The following is a 27,074-nucleotide window of genomic DNA, read 5'->3' as shown; positions in this document are numbered from 1 at the left end:
TGTCCGACGTGGCCGAGTCAACCACTTCCCTGGGGAGATTATTCCAATGGTTGACTGTCCTCACTGTGAAAAATTTTCCTCTCGTGTCCAATTGGAATCTCCCCAAGAGCAACTTGTGTCCATTCCCCCTTGTCCTCTCCATGTGACTCCGTGTAAAAAGGGAGTCTCCATCTTCTTTGTGGCTACCCCTTAAGTACTGGTACATGGTGATGAGCTCCCCTCTAAGCCTCCTTTTCTCGAGGCTGAACGAACCCAGTCCTCCCAGCCTACCCTCATATGGCCGGCTTCCCAGTCCTTTGATCGTCTTGGTGGCCCTTCTCTGGACCCCTTCCAGCCTGTCCACATCCTTTTTGTATAGTGGGGACCAGAACTGTACACAGTACTCCAGGCGTGGCTTGACAAGCACTGAGTAGAGCAGAATAATGGCTTCTTTATCTCTGCTGGTGATGCCCTTTTTGATGCAACCCAGCATCCTGTTGGCCTTCTTGGCTGCAGCAGCACACTGTTCGCTCATGTTGAGCTTCCTGTCCACCAGGAGGCCCAGGTCCCTTTCCACAGAGCTGCTCTCCAGCCAGGTGGATCCCAGTCTGTGCTGCACTCCCAGATTATGTTTTCCCAGGTGCATGACCCTCCACTTCTCCTTGTTGAACTTCATAAGGTTCTTGTTGGCCCGATCTTCCAGCCTATCCAGATCTCCCTGCAGAGCAGCTCTCCCTTCTGGAGTGTCTACTTCCCCACTCAACTTGGTGTCATCAGCAAACTTCATCAGGCTACACTTGATGCCGTTATCCAGATCACTTATAAAGATATTGAATAACATTGGGCCCAATATTGATCCCTGGGGCACTCCGCTAGTGACAGGTTGTCACTTGGAAAAGGAGCTATTTACCACCACCCTTTGGGTGCGGCCTGTCAGCCAGTTCCCCACTCACTGCACAGACCACTTGTCTAGGCCATAACGCATTAATTTCTCCAGGAGGAGACTGTGGGGGACTGTATCAAAGGCCTTGGAGAAGTCCAGGTAGACAATGTCCACTGCCCGCCCCATGTCAACAAGGCAAGTCACTTTGTCATAGAAGGCCACCAGGTTTGTCAAGCACGATCTGCCCTTAGTGAAGCCATGTTGGCTTTTCCCAATCACGTGCTTCATTTGACTTGTGATGGCCCCCAGGAGGATTCATTCCATAAACTTCCCAGGGATTGAAGTAAGGCTGCTGGGCCTATAGTTACCCGGATCCTCCCTTGAGCCTTTCTTGTAGATAGGGGTAACATTTGCCTTCCTCCAGTCCTCTGGGACATCCCCTGTTCTCCATGACTTCTTGAAGATTATGGAGAGTGGCCTTGCAATGATGTCAGCGAGCACTCTCAACACCCTCGGGTGGATGGCGTCAGGGCCCATTGATTTGTGGGGGTCAAGCTCCTGTAATAATTCATGTACTAACTCTTCCTTCACTGATGGTGGGTCAGTGTTTGGATCAACCAGGAATTTTGTTCCCAAAGCCTGGGGCCTGACAGTGTTGGTAAAGGCAGAGGTGAAGAAAGTGTTGAGGACCTCTGCCTTTTCAGCATCATTGGTGATTGACTCTCCTTTTCCATTTAACAGTGGGCCTATGTTTTCCTTCTTTTTCTGCTTATGGTTGACATGTTTGAAGAAACCTTTCTTGTTATTTTTCACATCTACAGCCAGTTTCAATTCGATCTGGGCTTTTGCTTTTCTAACTGCATCTCTGCACACTCCAGCAATGCCCTTGTAGCCCTCGACGGATAACCCTCTACTTCTCCATCTCTGGTATGCTTCCCTTTTGGATTTGAGTAGACCCAGGAGGTCATGGTTGAGCCATGGGGCCTCTTGCTCCGCTTACTTCCCTTTCCTTTGTAGGGGATAAACTGACTTTGTGCTTCCAACAGAGAGTTCTTGAAGACTCCCAGCACTCACTAGCTCCTTTGTCTTCCATGGGAGCATCCCATGGAATCCCTCCCAACTGAGCCCTGAGTGAACTGAAGTTTGCTCTTCTAAAATCCAGAACCCTTGTCTTAGAGCTGACCTTCAGCACACTCAGCAGGATCCTGAACGCTACAATACTGTGGTCACTGCAGCCAAGGCTATCACTAACTGGGATATTACAAAGCAGGCTTTCTTGGTTTGTGAATAGCAAGTCCAGCAGTGCCTCATTTTCCATATTCCATAAAAATTGTACTATGAATTATAAAACACCATCCTCATCCTGCAGGGCATACTTTCTCACGTCAAACAAGTTTTATGAAGTATGGCAACAAAATAATTTGGAGTCCTGACAGAGAAGATACTAGGATCTCTGTTAATTATTTACAGCAGTCATACCAGCTACTGAGCAAAGACTTTCTCAGATATAATCCATGCACTAAGAAACTCCCCCCAGAAAAAAATCAAAAGCTAGATTGAAAAAAAATTGCTCTCATGTTTCTGATAAGAAACCTGAAGAACAGAGAGATGAAATTACTTCCCTTCCCCCAAAGAGTTAAAGGAAAGAACAAAAGGATACAGTAGCCTCTTCAGTCCCAGCACAGCAGTGGGTAATAGCCTCGCCACAGATTCAACCAGAGAGGTTAAAGGGTTACCAAGCAAAGGCTATTGCAGAGCATTACAGAGCAAATGTGTTTTAAAAACTAGCATTGAGCAGAAGGTTTGAATGAGGATTCAAGAGGACTAGCTCAGGAGAAATGGAGAGACTTGATCAAGAAAAAGCTTTCCACTGAATACATTTAGGGTTGGTTCAGATAAAAAACAACTATTAAAGGATTCAAAAAGGCAGAGTGACAGGCTGATGATACAATTTTCACATCTGGTTATTTCATTATTGTAATCCGACCCTCTGTCTTAGACATTTTATTGTATTTTGGCACAATCTATCCCTGGGACCTTGTAGAATGTTAAGCTCTAATGTGCTGTTTACTAGACTGAATAAAAGTATACTATGTGCAGTGGGGCGAAATTCTGCCAACGAGACTTTTACAATATATTTCTCCTATTCTGCAGGTTCTTCCCTCCCTTAAGTTTTATATTCAATATATAATTGTTCTTTAGTGCAAAGAATTCATTGTCCATTTGATTTTGCTGGGTTTTATAGTCCCAATTCCTTATACATAGATTAAAGACTGGAAGATTAAGTTAGGAAGAGAAAATCATAAAATCAAGATGACAAAATGAGAGATCTATCTGAATGTAACAACATACTTCTGATTTCCTTAACTTTAACCCTCACGGCACCTCTCCTGAGAGCAAGGATGCAATTTATTCTTATATTAACACAAAAATACTCTAAAATGTCAACAATATTAACTCTAATATTAATTTTTAAAGTACGAACAATATATTCCTAATCCTGAAACTGCCTTCATGCTGTATAATTTCAATTTTTAAAAGTGAGAATGGTCCAGAAAAATGCTCGTGACCACAGTACAAGGCTGTGAATTCAGAATGAAGGGCAAAGTTATCTCATCTGTCTATGATTCCCTTTCACTAAATACCCTTTTTGTTATATGGCTCTGAAATTACTAACCACCAACAATGTATGAGTATGAAACTATTCTACTGCACTATCCAGTGGAAAAAACCTAATGAAGAGCACACAGAAATCAAAGTGTAAGGTAGGTGAATAAAAGTGATACATGCACACTCAACAACATTGCCTTAAGTGCTGCACTTCACAAGCAGGGTAGCAATGCAGATGTCTTTCTGAGCTGCCTTGGTACAGCAGGTAACATTTAGATAGCTGACTAGGAGTAAGGAGAAAACAGGTGAGATGCTGGTTTTATTATATTCTACAAGCTACAACACTTATAACACTTGTTTACCTTATGATGTATTCCTTAGGTAGCATAATTTATCTCGTTTTTCTATATGTAACAAAAAAATCATTGTGGCTCGGCTTCTTATACCTTCTGGAATATGGAATAGTGAAAAACACACACAAAATAAATTACTGACAAATACTTATGTTGGCATCAGGCCACCTACGTGTTTTGTTGATCCTACAGTACAAAACAGGCATGCGAACACAGGCTGCACTCTTCTAGCAAAAGCAACCTGATATGTAATTTAAATGGGCTATTTAATGCACTTAAGCTGTGTTTGATGATGTAAGATACATCACGTTGATGTTACTCCCACACATGTTCTAAATGTGAATTTTCGCACGTTTCTGGGGTGAACTGGGCAATGCAACTGGAGATAAGACTGCAGCACGTGCAGGCAAACCCAAGCTAGCTGCAGTCTAGCTACCTGAGATGAGAATCTCACAAAAAAACACATCAGTGCAGGGTTTAACATAAGCTCCCTGTCCTGGTATGTACTTGTGACTCCTGGAGAACCTGCCCAAGCCCTGCTGCAGCAGGTGCTGTGGCACCTTCTCAGCAAGGCTTGTCAGTACTCTCAAAACCAAGACCAGTGGTCAGTGTGGTCAGGGACGTACATGCCAGACTCCACCTCCAGCCTCCGCGCTGGCTTCCTGACCATGCAAGCACCTGCTGCTGTGACGGTGGCTGCCAACAAACTTCTCTCAGCTTCGCATCAGGAATATTGACAAATAGAGCAAGAGGAGAGACAGTGACCCTGTATGAAAAATAAGACATGCCTACTTCTGAACCTTTAGCAGAGCTTTTCCTTGATAAAACGTGTGCAAGGGAAGCAGCAGTCTCCAGACATGTAATCAACTTAGCCTGGCCACCAGCAGGCAACAATTCAATAAGTACCAGCGAACAGCACTGTGGGTAACTTGATTTGTAGCTATTAGAATCACTTAGAAATAAAAGAACTATGTAGTGTCTTAAATGACTCTATCCCACCATTACTTTCAACAGGGATTTCTACAAGCCGGTCATGAATGCAGTCCCTGATCTGTCAGCAATCAAAACCAAAGGGATAAGCTAATGAAAAGGAAATACTCCATCTGTTTGAGTATGAACTGAAGTCTACATGCAGCTGAAGAGCACAGAAGTCAAGTCCAAGGTCTGCAAATCTGGATACAAGACTTGCCAGTGCGGTTCAGTGTTTGACCTGTCACTCAGCAAGGTGCACTGAAAACAAACAGCTAGAGATTTCAGCAATTACCCTGAGCCCCACTAAGACTCAGATTCAAGCTCTGGCACGAAGCCTTTCCTTAATTGTAAAACTGATGACATGATAATATTTTAATATCAGTCTTTTAATGTTTTAGCCCACACCCTGTCCCTAAGAAACGCAACTGTTCCTCCCCACCATGTCACACCATTGTGTAGAGGCTGACCTGACAAACTGGGAAAGGTTAGCAGGCTGGCACTTTAAGGTTTAGCACATCCCAAAGTAGAATGTTTGTAAGAAAAACTCAAGCAACATGTTTTAAATCACTGTAGAAATCTTGCTACAGGATATGTAGGCCCTCAGTGCTTGTGTTAGTCTGTGTATGACTGCAAGCATTAAAACATTTCTCAGTTGGAAATTGTGGTGTGAACTTGGGATTCAAATGCTACAGGGTTCTGGGTGACCCAGAGTTACATGCAGTCTAGTAACTTGCAACTCTTTTACCTGGCCATTTAAGAGCTTTCACAGTCTATTTTATCATTACACATAAAAACAGTTAAAACAATATTGTTTACTGAGTGCAAACTGATCATCCAAACAAATAATTCCTTGATGATAAAGATGCCTTTACCCACCTTCTGCAACTGAGGAACACAGTGAGAGCAAGGTTAAGTGATTTAATATGGCTATAAAGAAAGCTAAGTAGCCAGGTTGAGAATGCAAACAGAAAAGAGCAGTCCAGGCTGCAGGGGACTGCCGGAGGTCTCAAGCCCAGCCTTTCCCCCAAAGCCAAGCGGTCTGCAAGATCAGACCAGGGTGCTCAGGGCTTCACCCAGCTGGATCTTGAGAACCTCCAAGGATGGAGACACCAAACCTCTCTGGATACTCTGGCTGTCCTAATGGTGGAAAATCCTTTCCTTCTGTCACACTGGAACTTCTGTCATTCCAGCTGGTCTGGTTCTTACCCTACTCCTTCCCTCAGGCTATTTATCCAGACCCCTGAGATTAGAGACCAGGCCAGCAGTGCACAGTTTCAGGGTCAGGCAGCCAGTGAGGAGCATGAAATGAGCCCAACACCTTCAACAGCAGCCTTGTTTACACCATTCACATTGAAGGTGCAAACTGTCCAGCAACACCTTTAAAAATTTAAGCCTTACTCCATGCGCCTAAAAAATCAGCTGTCGTGAAAAAAAGACTGCAAGGAACTGATAATCACTGGAAGCATTAAGTAACAAACTTTCTGCCCTAATCGCCTGCTGAGATTTGCAAAGAGATTTTCACAGGGAAGAAATTCAGAAATGCACTTAAAGAAAAATAGACAGAAGGAAATTCAGGATGGTCTTGATGTTCTGTTATTCTCAAAAGCAGTGGGGACCTGCAGCTGCTGGTTTTTATGGCCCTCCAGGTCCAACTCTTGGTGCAAACGGTGGGACATAAACAAGATGAAAATTGTTTGCAACATGGGAATAGTGCTCTGTATGCTGTAAAAGTTGCAAAAGCCTAATCAAGGGGAGCAGAAAGGGATTTATTCCAATAATGGAAAGAAAAGGGAAGTACAGAGTGAAAATGGTAAACATTTTGCTAGCTTGTCACAGTTAATGTAAAATGGCATAGGAATGGGAGCACCACTTTCAAGCATTGTAGAAATGGCATAATGAGATTTTCTTATCAACTGGAGAAAACATGACTAACCGATTATGATCTCTGAAAGAAATGGATGTAATTTACCTTAAATTATCAAGTCCCTATCAGAAAGAGACCTATTTATGACATAAACAGAATAACCAAAACGAAGTGGCTACATAATTCAAGACAAAAGCCCCCTTCACTGTACTTGCTTAATTATTCTTAACAAATCGACATCAAAAGACCCACTAAAGCTAATTGGCTGTTACACTATAGTCACTTGCGCATGAAATGAATGGGCTGGCTGAAAGTATCAGCACCCACTTTTGGGGACATGACTCCTTTTGGCACAGAAAACATTACCCTGCAGTAGTTACTCAGCTTCAACATAGCAGAAAATGACTTGGTTGTGATGGGAATCCACAGGACAAAAAATGACTGCCAGTACTGGAAAAAGGGAAGGTTTCATATTCTCAGTGTTAATGCTGCTACAAAGGGAATTCCTTTGGTACTTCCTTACTTCCTCAGTGTAATGATGATGACATAGAAACAAATCACAAGCATTAGGGCTGTTCAAAATTATTAGGGCTCATCAAAATGATGTATCTATAGGACCTTCCTCAAGCACATCATCCAGCACAGCTCTATGAGGCAGTCCAGAACACAAAGGCAGGCTGCTGGCAGCATAAGCAGCCTTATACCACTAGTGATTTCTCAGCCACAGGGGAATCTTGCAGTGGAGAGAAACTGAACTTTGGCTACTGTTTTGCTAGAGTAGCACCAAGTACTCTAGAGAGCAAGGTAATCAGAAAATGCTCATTTAGGGCCTAGAGGCATGTCATTCAAGAAGAATTTGTTCAAACTAATTGCCTTTAGACAGAAGTGGTGTCACTCATCCCATTGACATAGTTTTCAGTCCTATTTAGAGCCTCACAGAAGAAAACAGACATCAAGGAGTGAGAGGTACCAGGGAGATCATGTTTCAAGAGCTCTTGAGCAGGACAGTACTTTACACTGGCTGTTGGTTTCTGAGTTTCCAGTCCTGCTTGAAGCAGGACTCAATAAAGGAAAACTTAAAATGGTGAGCAGAAGATAAGGCATTTTCTTACCAAAGTTTCCCAAGCTGTTCTCTCTTGTATCTACTTGCATCTCTAGGGACTTCACTCGCTGCAGATCATCTACCCCTGTCAAAACTTTCTGTAAAGATAAGCAGAGATATATGTGTACTCTCATGCAACAAGCCAGATGACACAGGAGCAAAAAGGTGCAGAAAGGCTTTCAAACAGTGCTTTGTCAACATATACTCCAGGTCAAAATGTCTAGACATGCAACCACATTTAACTAAATTTAGTATTCAAAGATCTTTCTTCCTTGTAGCTCCAAATTATTCTAGTCTCAAATAATGTCTACATTGCTTAAAGAGTCAAGGCTGAGGGTTACATTCAAGCTGCAAATCAACAATAGACCTACATGCCAATGAACTTAAACAATATGTCCATACTTTAAGATTTGCATGTGTCTTGTACTAATCGTCAGCAGATAGGAAGTGTTACCCTTAAGTGTCACCTGTAATCAAAAAGGCACCAGGTAAAACTCAACAAAACATACTGTTTAGCCTTTTAACCCAAAACTATACAAAGGAAACATAATTTCAGCTCAGGCAGCTCACTTTTCTGAAAGAAGACAACACTAATCACAAGAATTACAAATTCATTTGAAAAGATCTCATCAGTGCAAATAGAAGCCTCCAAAATCTTTCATTATTTTTGCAAAATCTTAGTAACAGGATCAACCACTGCACTAAGCAAGGGTGTGTGCCTGAATGCAGGATCTTTCCCATCTCATCACAGAATCTTTCCTAATACCCTAAAGTCTGTAGATACATACATGTAGATTTTGCCTTGGCAGAGGTAAGCAGGAGGATGGAAACATGCAGAAGCTATGCACAGAGGAGAGAGGGAAGCTCTAGGACAGCCAGAGAAAACTACAGCAAGGCTGTGAAGTCCTAAGACACCAGGCTGCAATTTCACGAGCAGCTGAAACATTCTCACGTTACCACTGCTCTCATACCCTGTTCTTTCCTGCTATGACCCAGCTCCTCTCTCCCCAGCCTCCCTCGTCCGGGCTACGTGCCACCTCCTTTGCATCAACTTTGGGTGCTTAGTGGATCCTTCCATGCATGGATTCAACAAAACAGACCAGGAGAGAACTGTATCCTTTCTTCCTGATGGGTTAGTGGTTCATGGAGGGGTCTTCAACACTCCTTGAGAGATGAGAAACAAGGCTTTTGTGTCACGACAACTGCCTGAAAGAGTTGATGCTATACATAGTGATATAACTGCTAAATTTTCACCTTTCTGTGTCAGAAGAGTTAGGGCATGGGGCTAAAAAAGTCTACTTCAAAGAAACAGCTGACCCTGGCATCATCCTCCTCAATGATGCAATCAACAGCATGGGTTGAAAGAAGTACTGTCACTTGCCTTTTGCCACTCTATCTAAGACAAAGGCAGGAAGTCATTCAACAACCTCCAAATACAGGAGACAAGTTTTCTTACTATTAAAAAGTTCAACAGTCTTTAGTTTGTTTAATAAGGGGGAAATTATTCATTAGAAGAGAATGTGTAGGACCACCTCTGTTTATGAGTTCTGGGAGGAAAAAATAACCACAAGAACATCCAGTTCATTTTGCAAGGAAAAACAGTGGTTGCGACATTCGTGCTCATCAAGTAAAATTCGTATTGCGCACAAGCGACTGTGACTTCATTCACTCTGATGGTTGTACGTCCTCTTACAAAGGGCCAAACATAGTCCAAGTTTAACTGAGATGACAGTTTAAAAGGGCATGGTTTCCTGAAGAGGCTGAGCATCCCTCCTTGAAAACTGGCTCCCTTTGTAAGGTCTTGACTTGGACTCTTAAGAAACAGAATTATCCAAAGTCTTCAACTGCTTTTGAACTGTCTTAAAAACACTGTGTTTAAAATTATTTTTAATCTTCTTTTTTCAAACTGTTATTTCAAGGAGGCTGGCCCTAAGAAAGCTTCTAGACTTTTTTACCTCCCCACTAAAGTATGAGAAACAAAGGTCTAAGGTGGAAATTGGGGAGTCCCCAATGGCATCCAGAAATTTATTTTCTATCCCCAGATGCAGCCACCACAAAAATGGCTTTGCTCCTCCAACAAAGGCAAGATTACCAACTACAGACTGCTTTCTCCCCACACATAAACACAAGATCCCTCACTGCAAGACACATTTTGCAGTAACCCTTTCCAGCAGATGACACTGTCTGTCATATAGCATGACAGTACGTGAGAAACGAGAGCTGGCTGATATCCTGGCACACAACCACACACTTGGATTGCTGGTCTTGGACACAAGCTTACTGTCATTAAAGGAATCTTCTTCTGAAAGATACCTCCCCCCTCCCCATCAAAATAGTCTTAAGAGCCTACATCATTAGAAGACAGAATAGGAAGAGGTCTCAGAACAAGTAATAAGCTTAGGGTCATACATTTTGTCATTAGAGTAGCAGAAGGTCCTGGCACCACAAGGAGCCTTGGCCTTTCTCCTTTGCTGTCTACAAGTTCCCTGCATGCTGTCCTTCCCCCTGCTGCATTCTAGACAGCCTCCTTTCACAGTTCTGCTCCTTGTTCTCCTCTTTCAAAATCCAAGCATAAAAGCTGCATGGATCTTTAGTCTCTCCTCTTCTATGGTTCTCAATTCCTTTTCCTCATACCAGGGATTACCAGTGTTCTTCTTTGCCCTCCTTCTCCTCTTCCAGATCCACCATTTGTACTTTTTCCCCTGAGATACAAGCTGCTTAGCGCATCTGTATTTTGTACTGCAACAGGCAGAGCTGCGGCTTCAGTGCTGGAAAGGGTTATTGGCTGCCACTACCAGCTCTTTGAACTATAGTTAGCTGCCTTGAAGCATGTGCTAACCAGATGCAACAGACACCATGTGTTCTCAGTCCCCACCTCCCTGTTCTGCTTTTCCAAGAGCCTCTGTGAAAAATCACTGTCCTTCCACGTGCTGATGCCGAGAAGATGCTTGGAGAGTTTGGAACCAATTGGCTGTGGGATGCAAAAGCTATTGCACTACATGAAGGAAATGAGAAACGCTCACAGGTTGAGGATATGAGCTCATTTAAAGGCACTAGAAGCATAGACACCCCAGGTGTTGACTGCAAGCTAGTTAGCAAGCAAAAGGCCAGGGCAGCAGTTCAAGAGAAGGTTACGTGGTGAACGGTTCCTGTGGAAGATAGTTAGGACACTCCTACTCCCCAGACACCTTTCTTGGCATACTGGTGCAGCTGGAAGTGTGCTACATCTCACGTGTCACAGCTAAAGTTCTGGCATCAGGAATGAGGGAGATTTAGGGAAGGACATGGAAACACTTAAAATAAAGACACGTATTTAGCAGGATGTCCCTTTTATGTTGCTGTTTAATTTCAAGCACAGGAACCTTCATCAAAATTTGAAAGGAGTGATATTTAGTAAGAAATTTGCTGCTATTTGGTAGCAAAAGAAAAAAAACACATCATGGCCAAACACAGTGAAGGGATCATCAGCTTAGACAGAGAGATGTCTGGCATCACAGGGGTAGAAGTGATGCTAAGGCACTCTGCACTACTTCATTCCTAGGGCCATGCCAGGTCTAGGACAGGCTCCTGCCACAGTGGCTTCAGGTAACGACTGCCTGCCCACAGCTCAAAGGCCCCATTTTGACAGCCAGGGACAGAAGGTCTCTCTGCCTGTGCCCCAGGAATGCTTACAGACATGAAGGTGCTGTGCCACCTAGGGATTTCTTTGGCTGTTTACAGCTGCTCAGCCTCAATGTAGAGCAGACAAAAAGGGACCAAGGATCTGTTCCAGGCAAGGAGTTGGATATACTCAGAATTATTTTACATCGAAAAGATACCTTCAAAAAACTAACTATAATTTCAGGCTGATTGTGCATGTCCAGAGAGGATTCTGCTTGCCACTCATCTACTGCCCAGCGAGACAGGTATCACCTAGATAGAGAAGGAGGATGTTTCCCGAAGAATCAAACATCAAAAGCATTCTGGCACATGATGTTCAAGAAGGTGGCCTGACAACTTGATCCTGGGTAGCACGCATTATACTCCACCCTAAATTTGTTTATTTGAAAGGATGAATTTCCATGGTAAAACACTGCACAATTCTTCAAAGATAAGTAAAAGATAAATAAAACAAAGATGGATAAAGTTTGCTTTACATTTTTGCACCTCTGTCAAAATAGCAGTAAAAATATTTTCCATGAGATCATGCAGAAGCTATTGGTAAATAATTTAGACAGTATTTTAAGAGGCAACTCCATGATGGCTCACAAACCATTCCCATCATGCAAAATGTCTGGCCAATATCTAACTGGAGAGCGTGCACTAGTTTGGAAAGCTTTTCCCCTGACTGACAAGAAGAGCCAATAAGTATTCTGCAAAAAACTGCAAGTGAAAAATACTTCAGTGCTTGCAGAACTTCCCAACTGGCAGAACAGTCACCTGGGGATGCTGGGAAATCCAGTTCAAGTCCCATTTGCAGCTCTCTGTAAATTCCTTAACTGGCAAATAATATCTGTTCAATTAAAGCTGGTGTATACAACCGATTTCTTCTCTCTTCCCTAGATTTTTCACATACTCTAAGAAAAGTAGGTATGTTTCTGAAGAGCGCGTTGTGTGCAGCTGTCAGAGAAGCATTTCCAGCTGTGCATTTATTTTGCTGATCCTGGTTAATTTGGCTAAGACAGGAATTCCTGAGTGGTGAGCTTATTTTCTTTTAATACTACACCTGTATGCAAATACTAGATTCATGTCCATTCATATGTTCATTGCTTTTTGCTGGAATTTTATTTCAAATTCCTAACTCAAGTATAATCTCTCCCTGCACAAAAAAAATTAATGTTGCTACAAGTATGACAAAATATTTCTTCTGAGAAGAAAATTACTAGAATGTTAACAAGGTTTTGAGTGATTCTACCTCAAGGGACTTTCAATAAGAGGGAACAGAACTTCCCTGTGGTCCCATATGCAATCTTCCTTTCAAAATGGCTACATGCTGCAGATGCCCATTAGAGTATTTAGCTGTATTTCACTACTTTCTGCATATAATACAAATACATTCTTCTCTCAGCTCAGATGAAGAGATCAGCTAGTCGTTCAGTCTGCGATAATGACAGATCATCTTGGCTTGTATGAAAAGTGTAGATGAGGGCAATAATTATGAAATGTAAGTGGTGGTGGATGTATTAGTAAGTGTCTTTATTCTCATGCTGAAGCCTACAAGTCATGCCAACAGATCTACATGGATAGGGCCCTGCCTAGTTCAGCTCCACCGTGACCCATGCTGAGGATTCACAGCACTGACAACTTCTCTTTTTAAACGAGTATTAAAGGTCTGATGCTGCAAGTTGCTCCTAACCACTGCAAATTTCAAAGGGTACTTGGGGCATCAGAAACTACATGGGAGGTTTGCTGATCTCCCAGAAATAGCCTGTACCATTTCTGTAGGAGGAAACAAGCTCAGTTTTAACTATGCACTGAATTAACATGCAGGTCAAGAGCAGACAGGACAGTAGATACTCTTACATCAATTTTTGCTTTATATTTGTTCTAAGGATTTACTTTCCCTCACATAGATATAAAAAAGTCATACCCCAATATTAATTCTTTTTCCTGTCTAGCAATTAGGTCCATAATAAGTAGCTACAATCATTTCTCAATATTGTGTCACTGAACATGCAAAACTCAAGACTGTAATCCGCCATTTTATGTTAGCTAAGCAGCTGTGACTGTATGCAAATGAAAATCTGGGTTTTTTTTTCAAATAAAGGAATGCATAAGTGCATGTATGCATATAAATACAAAGACTCCTGATGTAGCAATTTGAATTTAAAATATCAGCTGCCTAAGAGGCAAGATGAACACTAATATAACAACTACAAGCCTTCACTGTAGTAAAGGCATTAGTGTTAGGATAAGAACATATTAAAGGAAATCTCTGAAACTAAACGAGGCTTTGTAATTTTTTTCCTGTTCACAGTATTATGTTTACTACTATCTGTTACTTGAGCATTCTGATCTAACTTTGAAACTAGCTGGGCAGAAGATTGAACTGGGTCCCTTCAAACCTTTTTTTAATTATTATTTTTAAATGATTATACAATTCTAATGAAGGATTCAGCAGATCCAAATTCAGAGAGTTACTTCCATCTCCTTGACTCCACCTAATTTACTGAGTTTGTCCACTTGCTTCCTTGATCTCCAGTTTTTTCTCAAACCCATTTAACTTAAAACTGAGGGGAAAACTTCCTGCCAAGGGAAAAAGGAAATGATTGAGTCACTTCAGCAAGAATCCAATCTGTTGTTCCAGGACCCTCCAGGATTTTCTTCTCCCCATGAGGATGAGTGCATACCATATGAAACACACCCTAACCTCCTGAGCAATAAAACTAAACACTACTTCCGAACATGTGTTCCTAAGTTTAGAAAACATCATTAATTGGAGCAGGATCAATAAATAGTGAAATAAGAAAAATACTTCCTTTCTGCTACAAAAATCACGCACAAACATTATTAGTTTTGATAATGTGACAATATCTGGAAGACATTTGACCTTATTAGTTTATTCTGAGAAGTGGAATGCTTTTTGTGGAAGTCAGGAAAAGATCCTTTGCAAATGGTAGGGATGGGGCTTAACAGAACAAAATAAAAACCTGATTCAGGACAGGTGGAGCCCTTAATTTCGGTTCCTCCGTGCTTAATGAGAAATCTGTGCCACAGCCCTAATAAAGTTAAAAATTAATTGCAATATATTGCCCATTAATAGCCAGTCTTCAGAACAAAGGAAGAATGGGGAATTTGCTGGCCGCGTACTCTACAACATCCAACAACAACATACAAGCACAGGCAGAGCAGGGAGCTGGAAATACTAATAGGAAAGGTACGAATGGAAAAGAAAAAAATGCCTATACATATAGACGAAGATTAAACAGTACAACAGAAAATTGACACTGATACTAGCAGAAAGAATAAAAAGAACATCTAATGATACCAAGCCTTGCACCAAAAGCTTTTGACCTGTAGCTTGGATGAAGAGTATTCAAATATAAAATGGCATTACATGACATCACAGCAAGAGAGATGGCAGTAAGCAGAAACTACAGAAGATGTGATTAACATAATGGGGATATGGAATCACACAGGATTTCAAAGTGAACATTATGCTGAAATAATGTGCTGAGGCCACAGAAGACCACAAACCCTGCAGTAAGCGAGAATAAGATTTAAGTGAGGTGAGGTAAGGAGCTGCTGTGGAGAGAAAGAGAATGGGCAAGGGACCAGCAGTTTTGTAGAAGTTGTCTTATGTGCTATGGGGTCCAAGAAGGCAAAAAAGAAAGGGGGAAAAAAAAAAAAAGAGGAAGCAATTTAAGCCAAACTGGGGAAAAAACTGAAGGAATTCAAGTATCACACCTTTTAGAGAGTCCTTAATAATGAGGACTGCTAATGTTTTCACTACTATCCCCCTGGAAAATGGACAAAATTAGTAAAATGTGCAGATAGCGACAAAGCTGCAGGCTGCAATCCAAGGCGCCCAATCTTCACAGATTCTGCACAGCTAGACCTGCCAGCCTTCCTGAGCTCAAACTGAACTGGTGCAAGACGGAACATTGCAAGGCCAAGGAGTAAAGCTGAGTATGTTACTCAGAACAAAAACCTTCCTCAGAAATCTGCCTACGCAACACTGCAGAACTGAGGCCTATGTCCTTATCTGAGTGTACAATCATTTTACTTTAATAAGCATGTATTTTAAAAATCTATTTGTTTCCTTCTCTGAGCACTTCAGTGCATACAATCAATAACTCCTAAAATATTCACAACTGAAAGACAATCAAGAAGATATTGCAAGTGCATTGATTTAAGCAAAATAACCTTTCAAACATTTTGGTTATCAATGGTATGTGGTTCCTTAAATGCATGTGAAAAATTGTTTTTGATTAAATATTTGAATAGTGTCTCTATTTTTACCTTTGCAAATCCAGAGGAAGTAAATTTATGGAAGCAGCGGTTTGCATTTGATCAACATAAAGGTCAAAGAATAGATAGATTGGATATGTTATTAAAACAAGCTATAAACATTGTTAACGTTTCCTTGACAATGTCATATAATTTTTCCTCTGAGCAGGAAGTATCCCAGCTATGCCAACACAAATGTCAGGTTCCAGAGCCAGGAAATAACTATGTCCAGAAAAATTAGTAGGACAGTATGCATGCATTTAAAAGAGTCTTTGAAATGGAATTCCTTACAAATGTTAATACACACAATCTTAAAGAGGCAAGACTCAATTAAGTTCAAGAGGGTACATATGAATAATAAAGGGTTTTTTCTCATTTTAAAAATAGCCTAGAATTTAACTTCTGCGCTGCATTTTAAAAAATATTACAAAATAGTGAACTGCAACTTAATGGGATGAGGGTAACACTGCCTTACATACACTTTTCTTCTTACAATTTACTGTGAACTAAAAGCAGCAGAGCTTCAGAAAAAGAGGAATTTCATGCCAACAAAAGAACTACCTAAGGGTTTAATTCAGAGTTTACTGAAGTCACAGGACAGCTGTTTTTGTTATTTTAATGGTTCATGCCCTAAGAAAACAGACTAATCTGAGAGCTTCCCATTGGATTTAGAGAGGATATTGTAGGCCACAAACATATTAGACTGGTCAAATTCTATGCCAGATCTAAAAAAAAAATGACCAAGAAGTTGTCAGAGGTTCACATGAGCCAAAGGAAAGTGAATGGCATAGATCATGAGATCATATATCAATTTTTCTCTAGAAAGCTTAAACTATACGCTCTGCAGAAAGTGATTTTTACATCTCCAAACATTTTATAGACACTAAAAGACTTAGCTACTAAGGGAAGAGTAGTTCTGAGAACAACTTACTGTCTAATCTACAGCACACAGTCAAAATTGTGACTAGCTTACAGTTAGGGAGTGGTGTAAACCTGCAGCTGGAATATGCTGCCTGCAGAAAATAGTGTCTCTCCACCAGTGCAGTGGATGCACAGAGGATTACAGACACCACGATCACCACCCTGCCTGCTGGGAGCATCCAAACCACAGCCTTGGCCCCATATCTCTCTCACTAATTTCTATCCAGCTCTGCAACAAAGCAAGCTGTGGCTTCTCCCCTTAACTTCAGCTCTCCCTTCCTTCAGCAGGGATAAATGAAGTTATTTTCTCAGTTCCTATATGTCCCAAAGGATTTCACCCTTAATTAGTCCTGAGCAAATACAGCACATTATGCAACCAAGTATTCCTTCATGAGAGATTTCAGCATGGTACTCTCTTTCAATAGGCTGCATGCCAAAATAATTTCCCCTGGTCAAAAAAGAACAAGGCTTTCAAATGTGCTTTGAAATTTCACACACTTTGAGATATATATATATATATCTCACACACTTCAATATATATAGAAAGTACTTGCAGAATATTTTAATTGGCTTCTTAGCAGGACAGAGGATTTCACTAATTCACTAAAACTAAAAGTTTTGCTATTAAAATTACATTTCCAATCTCTAGACCAAGGTTAATGTAAAAAGCTTTTTCTAATGCTAAGATTCAAGGTACTTCAGATGGCATTAATGATAATTTAAATTATAAATATGCTACCCATACTTTTCTTCACGCTGCTTCAAGAAAGATGGCAATAAGGACAGCAGCATTCATGCTGGGAATATTTTTGATATGAAAGAAGGTGAGAGGAGGACAAACATTTGATCAATTTCCTTAAGACAGAATCTACTTTATGCAGAACTCTAACTGTCAGATATACAACAATCTGCAATCATCACAAGAGCAGCTGGAAGGTTAAGTTAATACAGCTCTGTATATGCCAGTTTGCCTCTTCTACTTCATTAAGAAGTTGGATGTCTACTCACCAGTTTCCTGGGGGAAAGGTATTCATCCATAAGTAGCTCTCCGTCATCTTTAACCAGCGGATTGGGATTTAGGTTGCCTCGCCAACTCAAATCAGTCACCCGGACTGCAGCTGAGGCTGGACAAGAAACTCTGCCAGAATTCCGCTTCAGGTCCATCTCAATATGCTTTGAACAAAAAGATAACAAGCAGTCTGATTTTTCCCCCGTATTTATTATTTTCCCTTTCGCAAAATCTATTTTGACTCCCATTGCAAGTCAGCAAGTGCCTATGGAGATACAGGTCTTTCTAATCAGAAAGAACACAAAGCAATGCATGACATATGTTCTTCCTTTTCTTCATCCTCAAGAGCTATCCTAATCCCACATCTCATTCAGCTTTGAGTGCAAGCTTTTACAGCAAAGTATCATTTACAAAAAGCCAGGCATACCTATGTCTCTGTGCAAAGAAGGTAGTCAAGAACAAACAACTCAGGCCACTAGTCCTTTCCAGTCTTCTCACTACTCCACTTACCCTTCTCTGGTGGCAATGAACTTCCTATCGATGAGGGCCTCCTACCTACTCATCATCCCCTCTTAAGAAATGTGAACAGCACTCAGCAAAACTCTGCCAGGCTCCTGGCTGCAAGTGCCAGCACCAAGACATGTCACCACTTCTCCTCAGCATTTTGAGCTCTGCCTGTAGGTAGCATGGACAGCAGCAGCCTGTATTTGCTGCCCTAAATTAAACATACCTGCTCTGTTAATGACTGACCTCTGGGTCAGACAGGCCATGGCTACTGACTTCTAGTTCTGAAGAGAGTCTTGGAGAAAATAAAATTAAAACACAATTTAAACAAAACCATGTATGCTTCAAGTGAGGAATGAAATCCAAAGTCTGAGGATGAAGCACTTCAGAAGCATCCATTCTTCAATTCCCAAAGCTATTGCTTTTCCAAATACTAACAATTAACTTTGAAATATGAGAATAAGCATATGTATACCTGTTAGAATCAAAAAGCAATCGGCTGTACCCGAATGGTACAAGCATTACTATGATTTATACAGCTATTTACTACCACTTGGCAGCAAGGAAGTATCATAGCTGGAAACATTGCTGTAACAACAAAAGGCTAGACTAGAGAAAATCATTCTCGCTCTGCCGAAGACACACCTGCAGTTTTCCTCTGCTCTCCACTGTGAAGCGATACTTATTCTTAGTGCTGGAAAAGTAATTAAATAATCAAGCTAATCATAACTGGCTGACAAGGCTTCAGTGGTGGCCAAGACCTGAGAATTACCACCTTTCTTCCCCCTCATACTAATAAGCAGTTAAACACAGGAGTGATTTCTGTTAGGAAAAATAGAAGTTCTGACTGCTCAATCATCTCTACTCAAGAGGACTGACTGGTTAATAGGTGAGAGAGGTTTACAACAAACAGACTTCTTGCTCTGACTACTCACATCATCAAAAGTCTTTATCTCTGCACTAGCAAAAAAATTCAAAAGACTCAGTATTGTAAAAAAAAAAAAAAAGCCCTTATCAACAACAACAACAAATAGCAATCCACCAAACCTGTCCCTGCTGGGCCTCCTGGCATTAGGAAGAGAGGACCAAAACCTCACACTCCTAAGTGCTCCTTCCATATGCTTATCAGGGGTGAGGCAACCCACAGAAAGCAAAAAATATTTTTCCCAGATCACTGCATGTACCTGGCAAGCACTCCTAGAGAAGAAGTTGACTTCTCAAATGTGCTACATCTGAGCCACAATGATGTTCAATGCTTAAAAAAAAAAACATATTTAAGAACAAATACCTCAGAGACACATTACTACTTTCAATCTTTCTTAATGGCTTATAAAAAAAAACACCATAAAGTGAATTGAGCAATGACATTTGCAGCTCCTAAAACCTCAGTGTGCCCACAGTAGTATAAGGACAGCTTTCATACTTCTGCCCATTAAGAAGGAAAAGTGATCTCAAAACACTATGTGTCTTAGTTTTTGGAATTAAAACTACAAACCATAAATTTCTATTATGTGTCTTTTCCAAAAGAATTCTAGAATTTCACAGATTTTTCTCCTGTACTTTCTTCAGAGCAGGTAGGTATGATTTAGTCAGTACACTGAGTTGCAACAGTCATCAGTTGTCAAGGAAATTCAAGAATCTTATGTGATATCAAGGTCTTCTGGTGTTGTCTTTATTTTCCTAAGAACTATTTTGGTCAATAACTGACTTGGATTAGAATATCTGCCATATAAATGCTGGAATACTTTGACAGTTGCACAAGACTTGTGTTGGATTGTGTGCAAGTACTGGTGGTCCCTCCTAATTCAGCTGAGGATCATTAGTATCTAGAGATAATCCTATATGTTTTCAGATCCAAGTGGGGCAATAGTCAGATATCACTGATGTAATGTTTGAGTGCAATACATAACAAGATAATAGCAGGATTGTGTAGATTTGGGCTGTAAAGAGTTAATACACTTGTATAAAACAGATTATTGTTCTTCTTTCTTCAGTCCACCACTATTACATTTCAGAACATCCTCCAATCTTTGAAATACGTGTTGATACAGCACTTACTTAAGGTTTGACAGGGAGATCTATTTGTGGCTTAATATGTGAAGTAACACTTCCAATTCTATACTTCCTGCTATTGATCTGCTGCTTGTAATGACTGTAACATATGATTAGTGAGAAGTATTTCTATTACAAATTGTCTGGGATCAAATTGAGTTATTGTCAGCAAACAAAACTTGACTTACTGAGACACATAAAATCATTCCAGTGAAGACACCTTGCCCACTCATTTAAAATGCTAAAAAGCAAATGAGAAATCTATAGGCCTGTCAAATGCACAGGACAAGCAACCACTGACGCAAACTAATGTTAGCCTCAGTGGGACAGTTTACAGGGACTGGAGAGACTTCATTGTCATTAAGGAGGTCTGAGAAGTCATGAACCTGAAGATTACTCCACAGAAAAGATAGCTGCATTTGATATATGTTGGATTTATATGCTGAATGGTAATACAGATCATTCCTGCAAGACTTTGTGGGACCAACAAGGATAGAAGCTGCCTGCACCTAATGCAAGCCTTCAATGAATTCAATGAGAGAGTAAAGCAACCCCAGTAAGTAGATGACAGTGTCAGGGAAAGAGAAGATGGAAGGGGAAAAAAAAAAAAAAAAAAAAAAAGGGTGGGGATGTGTGTGTGGTGCGTTGTCCGGCATATGTACATTAAGAAGAATAAAAGAATGAAAATAAATGGATTAGTTTTTGCATCATGCGTCTTGACTTGGCAGGCTCTTACACATGTGGATAACTAGAAACAGATAATCAGTGAGTGCAGGAGAAATCAATGACCAGACCAGTGAGATGGAAGATCTTTAATTCTGTGAACAGCTCATCTATCAACTTCCCCCACTGCTGCCACTCTCCTTCCCAAAGTGTGGAATAATTGCTGGAGGTGACCTAGAAATTAAACTTAGAAAAGGGGTACAGCATTGAAGAAGCTGTCAGGGTGAAGCACAGCTGCTATGTGAGGAATCCATTCCACAGAAGTTCCCTAGTAACCACAGATGTTGGCAATGCTAGGAGAACTTGGCGTACTGGCTCTAAGAGGAGTTGTCTGGAGGGTGGAGTGGTACGGAGGCATCGTGGCCAGGCTCTGTGATAAATGGGAACTCAAGGTACCATGGAGCTGGTATGCTGCATATTTGCCACCCTGGGCCAACAGTCCATCATACTTTTGACAAAATGCTGTCGTTTTGGTGAACTTTGCTCATCATAATATCATTATAATACCAAAACACACCTCCATCCCAAAAGCTACCCGCCCCTAAGGTGCGACCACCCCTCACTGGGCCTGCGCTTTGAATTTCTTCTAGTCTATGCTTGTAAAAGTAAAGCGAGGAAATTCTACACCAATCATAATAAAGGTGTGTATGACTAGAGTCACTCAAGCTCCACCTGAAAGGTAAAAAATAATATAAAATGCGTGAAGAGAAAGAGGGTGTTGGGGAAGATACCATCACGTACCGCTCTGACTTCTGGGACCAGTTGACAGGGTGAGCCTCCTTCCCCCCTACTGGGACGCCTCTGGGTAAGATCAAAACATCTGGGTATACCACCTGTTTCCCCGGGAAAACTTAGAAACCTCTCTATAGCTTCACTTTAAATCTCCAATGCTTCATATTTGCTTAATGCATTTGTATCCTAGCAGTGTTACTCATCTTCTTAGTATTTGTGTGTGTCTTGTAACCAGCAATCTTATCACCGGTAATCCTGTGTATCTGTTGCTTTAATAAATTGTACTATTCATTGATCTAGCAGTGATTGTTCTCATTGAACTCTACCGGCCAGGGTATCTGGCAAATTAGTTATTAATAACAAATACTCTGATGAGTGGTTACTTCTACAACCCTTAGATAATAAACCGTTGACCAAGTCTAAGACTAAGACTGGACTTAGCCGCACCTAGACTCCTCTCTGAGGAGGAGTTTAGAAAGCAAGGGGGTCCTGTCTGAACCTCATGACTCAATGGCAGGGTCTCCCCCAGCCAATCCTCAGACTCTTACCATCAACACAACACAAAGTGAGAGTGACTATTGTAAGCTATTCAATTCACAGACATGTTGTGAAAGTTCATTAAAAACCGCAGAAGTTTTTCAACATATGTAGAGTAATACAGCTAATAAAGATCATTACTAAAATTAAATGATCCTTGGAACAATATGTTACTAAAAATCCCTGCAGAATACTGTAATCTGCTAGAAAGAAATTGGCAGAGAATAGTTATTTGATGTTCTTAGGGTCTGACAAACTGGTACCAAACTCCAAGATTTTATTTTCCTGCTACAAGATTATTGAAGAGTCCATGATAGGATCGTTTATTCTTCATTAAATATATATTAATAAGCATTTCAAATACAGCAGTTGCTAGAAATGTTTGACTGCATATTAATTATGGCTTCTTAATTCTGGGAAGGACCCTTTGAATTGTGTGACTAGGCATGATGATTTCGAACGCAGCCTTCAAGACATTACCCAAAGAGCTTGCCCAAGCAATTAGGCTACCATTTAAAAACAAAACAAAAGACACCCCAAACAACAGTAATCAATCCAGATTTGCTCTAGGAAAGATATACACCTCTATATATCAACATCCCATACAAAAATGAATCTCTACTCCCTTAGGCCAGCTCCTCAACCAGCATCCTTTCCTGCTCTGTGACTACCCATGCCTTCAAACAGCTCCACTGGACAGGGAGGAGTGCTTTTTCAGGTAGGGTATTGCAATCTGTATGCCCTTACTCTCATGTCACCAGCCTAAAAATTCTCTAGAAATAAAACATTTGAGAACCACTGTGTTATCTATCCCTTCATGAAAGCAAGCTTGCACTGCAGACTTCCATTTCTCTTGCCCTGCATAAAGTAATTATTATTTGTTTAATCCAGAATCACAAATTACAGTAGTGCCCCTACTGTTACCACTGCCACAGAATGAAAACAAAGAATTCTGTTTACTAAGAATTTGACAAAAGGTTTGGTTTATAAGTCCCAAGGGAATTATGAGTGCCTTTTTAAAGTGTAATTTTGTGCAAGTGTACTACAGATAACCTCTTCTGGAAAATAACTGTTCGGGCAGCTGGAATTTACTATGAAGTCATCAGGAAACTACTGTTACAATAATCCACCCCTAATGGCAAAACCAGTTCCTGCTACATTTATGCAATATAAAGCATCCTGCAACACACCACTCTATTTTAGCAGGTGCCACTTCCAAAGAGTTGAAAAATGAAACGTCTGACCTGATATTAATGGGAATCTTTCTGTTCCATGTATGACTACACATCTTGTTTTAATCTTCTGGTTTTGTTAAGCAGAAGGAGGTAACAACTACTTTAATATCAAGGGATCACGTTAACACTATAAAGAGCATTCATAAATATTCCACTTGCATGCCCCACTAAAGAAAATAGGCTTTTATGAGAATGCTGAAGTATCAAGACACCACCATCCCGTTTAACATAATAATTCACTGACTTCAATGACATTGAATGACTCGAATGCATACAATGACAGTTTTGTTTAACTGTTCAGCCAATTTGAAGCTTTGGTTCAAGCACCCAAATCTGCACATAAAGCAAGTGTACCTATATGCCTCATTGTTTACCTTCCTTATTTATGGTTTTACAAGCTGTAAGAGTGCTTGACGGTCTTTTGATTTTACATCTAAATCTTGATCTACAGTTGCCATGACTGTGGTAGGTAGGCCTCAGCATATATGTCCCACAGAGTCCTTGGGGGAAGCTCTTGGGAGCTTCATGGACTTCTCTGCCATGAACAGAGCTGAGTTCAAACTGTGCCATTGTCCAAAGCCGCAGGGATCGCAGAGAACAAAATGCATGCTACAAACCCAGGCTAGGTTTGGGCCAACACCCTTGAGATAAAAGGTGTTTCATACTCTTAAAAAAACATAGCAGTAATAAAAAAAAAGGCAATGCATTTAAATGCCACCCACTTCTCCTTTATTTATCTGCAAATTTCATGTATTAAAAAAACAGGATATATAATACTTTCCCAGATCATGCTAAGGAGGTTGTATGGTGATGAGAAAGTTTTTATCATGTGTGCTGGAAATGCCTCTAAATTAAATCATTCTGGAGCTAGCTTGTCAAATGTTGTCTTGATAGAAGGATAAAAAGCAGAACACTCTATTATACACAGAATACACAGAATCATATAGGTTGGAAGAGACTTTTAAGATCATTGAGTTCAACCATAAACCTAACACTGCCACTTTACCACTAAACCATGTCCCTAAGCACCACATCCAAACATCTTTTAAATACGTCCAAGGATGGTGACTCAACCACTTCCCTGGGCAGCCTGTTCCAATCCCTGGCAACCCTTTCAGTGAAGTAATATTTCCTAATACCCAATCTAAACCTCCCTGGTGCAGGTTGAGGTAATTTCCTCTCATCCTATTGCTTGTTACTAGGGAGAAGAGACCTACCCCCACCTCACTACAGCCTCCTTTCAGATAGTTGCAGAGAGCAATAAAGTCTCCCCTCAGCCTCTTCTTCTCCAGACTAAACAACCCCAGCTCCCTCAGCTACTCCTCATAAGACTTGCTCTCCAGACCCTTCACCAGCTTCATTGCTCTTCTCTGGACACGCTCCAGCAGCTCAGTGTCTTTCTTGTAATGACAGGGCCAAAACTGAACACAGTAGGTGACATGTGGCCTCACCTGTGCCAAGTACAGGGGGACAATCACTTCCCTACCCCTGCTGGCCACACTATTCCTGATACAAGCCAGGATGCTGTTGGCCTTCTTGGCCACCTGGGCACGCTGCTGGCTCATATTCAGCCAGCTATCGACCAGCAACCCCACCCATCCAAGTCATGAGCAGCCAGTTTCTCCAGGAGGATGCTGTGGGAAATGGTGTCAAAGGCTTTACTAAAGCCTACATAGACAACATCCACAGACTTTCCCTCATCCACTAAGTGGGTCACCTTGTCATAGAAGGAGATCAGGTTGGTTAAGTAGAACTTGGCTTTCCTAATCCCATGCTGAGTGGGCCTGATCACCTGGTTGTCCTGTATGTGCCACATGATGGCACTCAAGGTGGCTCCATAACCTTCCCCAGCACCGAGATCAGGCTGACAGGCCTGTAGTTCCCCACATTCTCCTTTCAGCCCGTCTTGTAGATGGGCATCACATTTGCTAACCTCCAGTCAACTGGGACCTCCCCCGTTAGCCAGGACTGCTGCTAAGTGACTGAAAGTGGCTTGGTGAGCACTTCCGCCAGTTCCTTCAGTACTCTTGGGTGGATCCCATCCTGCCCCACAGATTTCTGTGTATCTAGGTGGTGTAGCAGATTGCTTAGCATTTCCCCTTGGATTATGGGGACTTCATTCTGCTCCCCATCCCTGTCTTCCAGCTCAGGGGGCTGGGTACCCAGAGAACAACTGGTTTTACTAGTAAAGACTGAGGCAAAGAGGCATTAAGTACCTCAGCCTTTTCCTCATCCTTTGTCACTATGTTCTTCCCACATCCAATAAAGGGTGGAGATTCTTCTCAGCCTGCCTTTTGTTACTAATGTATTTATAGAAGTGTTTTTTACTGTCTTTTACTGCAGTAGCCAGATGAAATTCTAGCTGGGCTTTGGCCCTTCTAATTTTCTCCCTGCATAACCTTGCTATACCTTTGTAGTCCTCCTGACTTGCCTGCCCCTTCTTCCAAAGGTCATAAACTTTCCTTTTTCTCCTGAGTTCCAGCCAAACCTCTCTATTCAGCCAGGCCAGTCTTTTTGCCTGCCAGCTCACCTTTTGGCACATGAGGACAGCCTGCTCTTGCGCCTTGAAGACTTCCTCCTTGAAGAATTTTCAGCCTTTCTGGACTCCTTTGCCCTTCAGGACTGTCTCCCAAGGGACTCTCCCAAACAGTGCCCTGAACAGGCTGAAGTCTGCCCTCTGGAAGTCCAAGGTGGCAGTTCTGCTGACCCCCCCTCCTTACTTCTCCGATAATCAAAAACTCTGTCATTTTGTGATCACTGTGCCCAAGATGGCTTCCAGCCATCACATCACCCACAAGTCCTTCTCTGTTCACAAACAACAGGTCCAGCGGGGCACCTTCCCTAGTTGGCTCACTCACCAGCTGTGTCAGGAAGTTATCTTCTGCACACTCCAGGAACCTCCTAGATGGTTTCCTCTCTGCTCTATTGTATTTCCAGCAGACATCCGGTAGAATGAAATCCCCCATGAGGACAAGGGCTAGCAATCGTGAGGCTTCTCCCAGCTGCTTATAGAATGCTTCATCTGCCTCTTCATGCTGGTTGGGTGGTCTTTAACAGTTTCCTACCATGATATCTGCCTTGCTGGCCTTCTCCCTGGTTCTTACCCATAAACACTCAACCCTATCATCACCATCATTAAGCTCTAGACAATCCAAACACCCCCTAACATACAGAGCTACCCCGCCACCTCTCCTGATTTGCCTGTTACCCATCCATTGCAGCACTCCAGTTGTGTGAGTCATCCCACCATGTTTCTGTGATGGCGACTATATCATAAATTTCCAGCTGCACAGTGGCTTCCAGCTCCTCCTGTTTATTACCCATGCTGCCTCCATTTGTGCAGAGACAGTTCAGCTGGGCTGTTGTTCGTGTCACCTTCTTAGAGGAACAGCCTTTAATTCCTCTGAGGTATTCCACCAGTGTTCCCCTCTTGGCTCCTACTACCTCAGTCCCTAGCTCATCTCTGTACAACTTCAACAGTGTTCCAGTGAAGCCAGTGCGTCTCAGAGACACAGGCTGAGTGCCCTCGCTAGTACCCCGTCCCTCTGTCCTTGGTGTGTCGTCTCACAGCTTGTCTCAGGCACGCCTGATATGTTCTCCCTCTCCCTTCAAGTCTAGTTTAAAGCTCTGTCAATGAGCCATGCTAGTTCATGAGCAAATACCCTCTTC

General features: G+C 41.6%; 1 protein-coding gene across 1 annotated transcript in view; it reads right to left on the bottom strand.

Moving 5' to 3' along the window:
• The window catches only part of LRRC56 (leucine rich repeat containing 56), an 81,055-nt gene that overhangs the window by 35,418 nt on the left and 18,563 nt on the right, over positions 1 to 27,074 (bottom strand). The window contains exons 5-6 of the mRNA XM_075094443.1: positions 17,622 to 17,786; positions 7,774 to 7,861 (exon numbers count right to left, since the gene is read on the bottom strand). Coding sequence (XP_074950544.1) covers positions 7,774 to 7,861; positions 17,622 to 17,786 — 253 coding nt within the window. The remainder of the gene's footprint in view (positions 1 to 7,773; positions 7,862 to 17,621; positions 17,787 to 27,074) is intronic.

Source organism: Phalacrocorax aristotelis, chromosome 5, assembly GCF_949628215.1.
Source record: "Phalacrocorax aristotelis chromosome 5, bGulAri2.1, whole genome shotgun sequence".
Lineage (NCBI taxonomy): Eukaryota > Metazoa > Chordata > Aves > Suliformes > Phalacrocoracidae > Phalacrocorax > Phalacrocorax aristotelis.
This window is presented reverse-complemented; position numbering and strand designations above follow the sequence as displayed.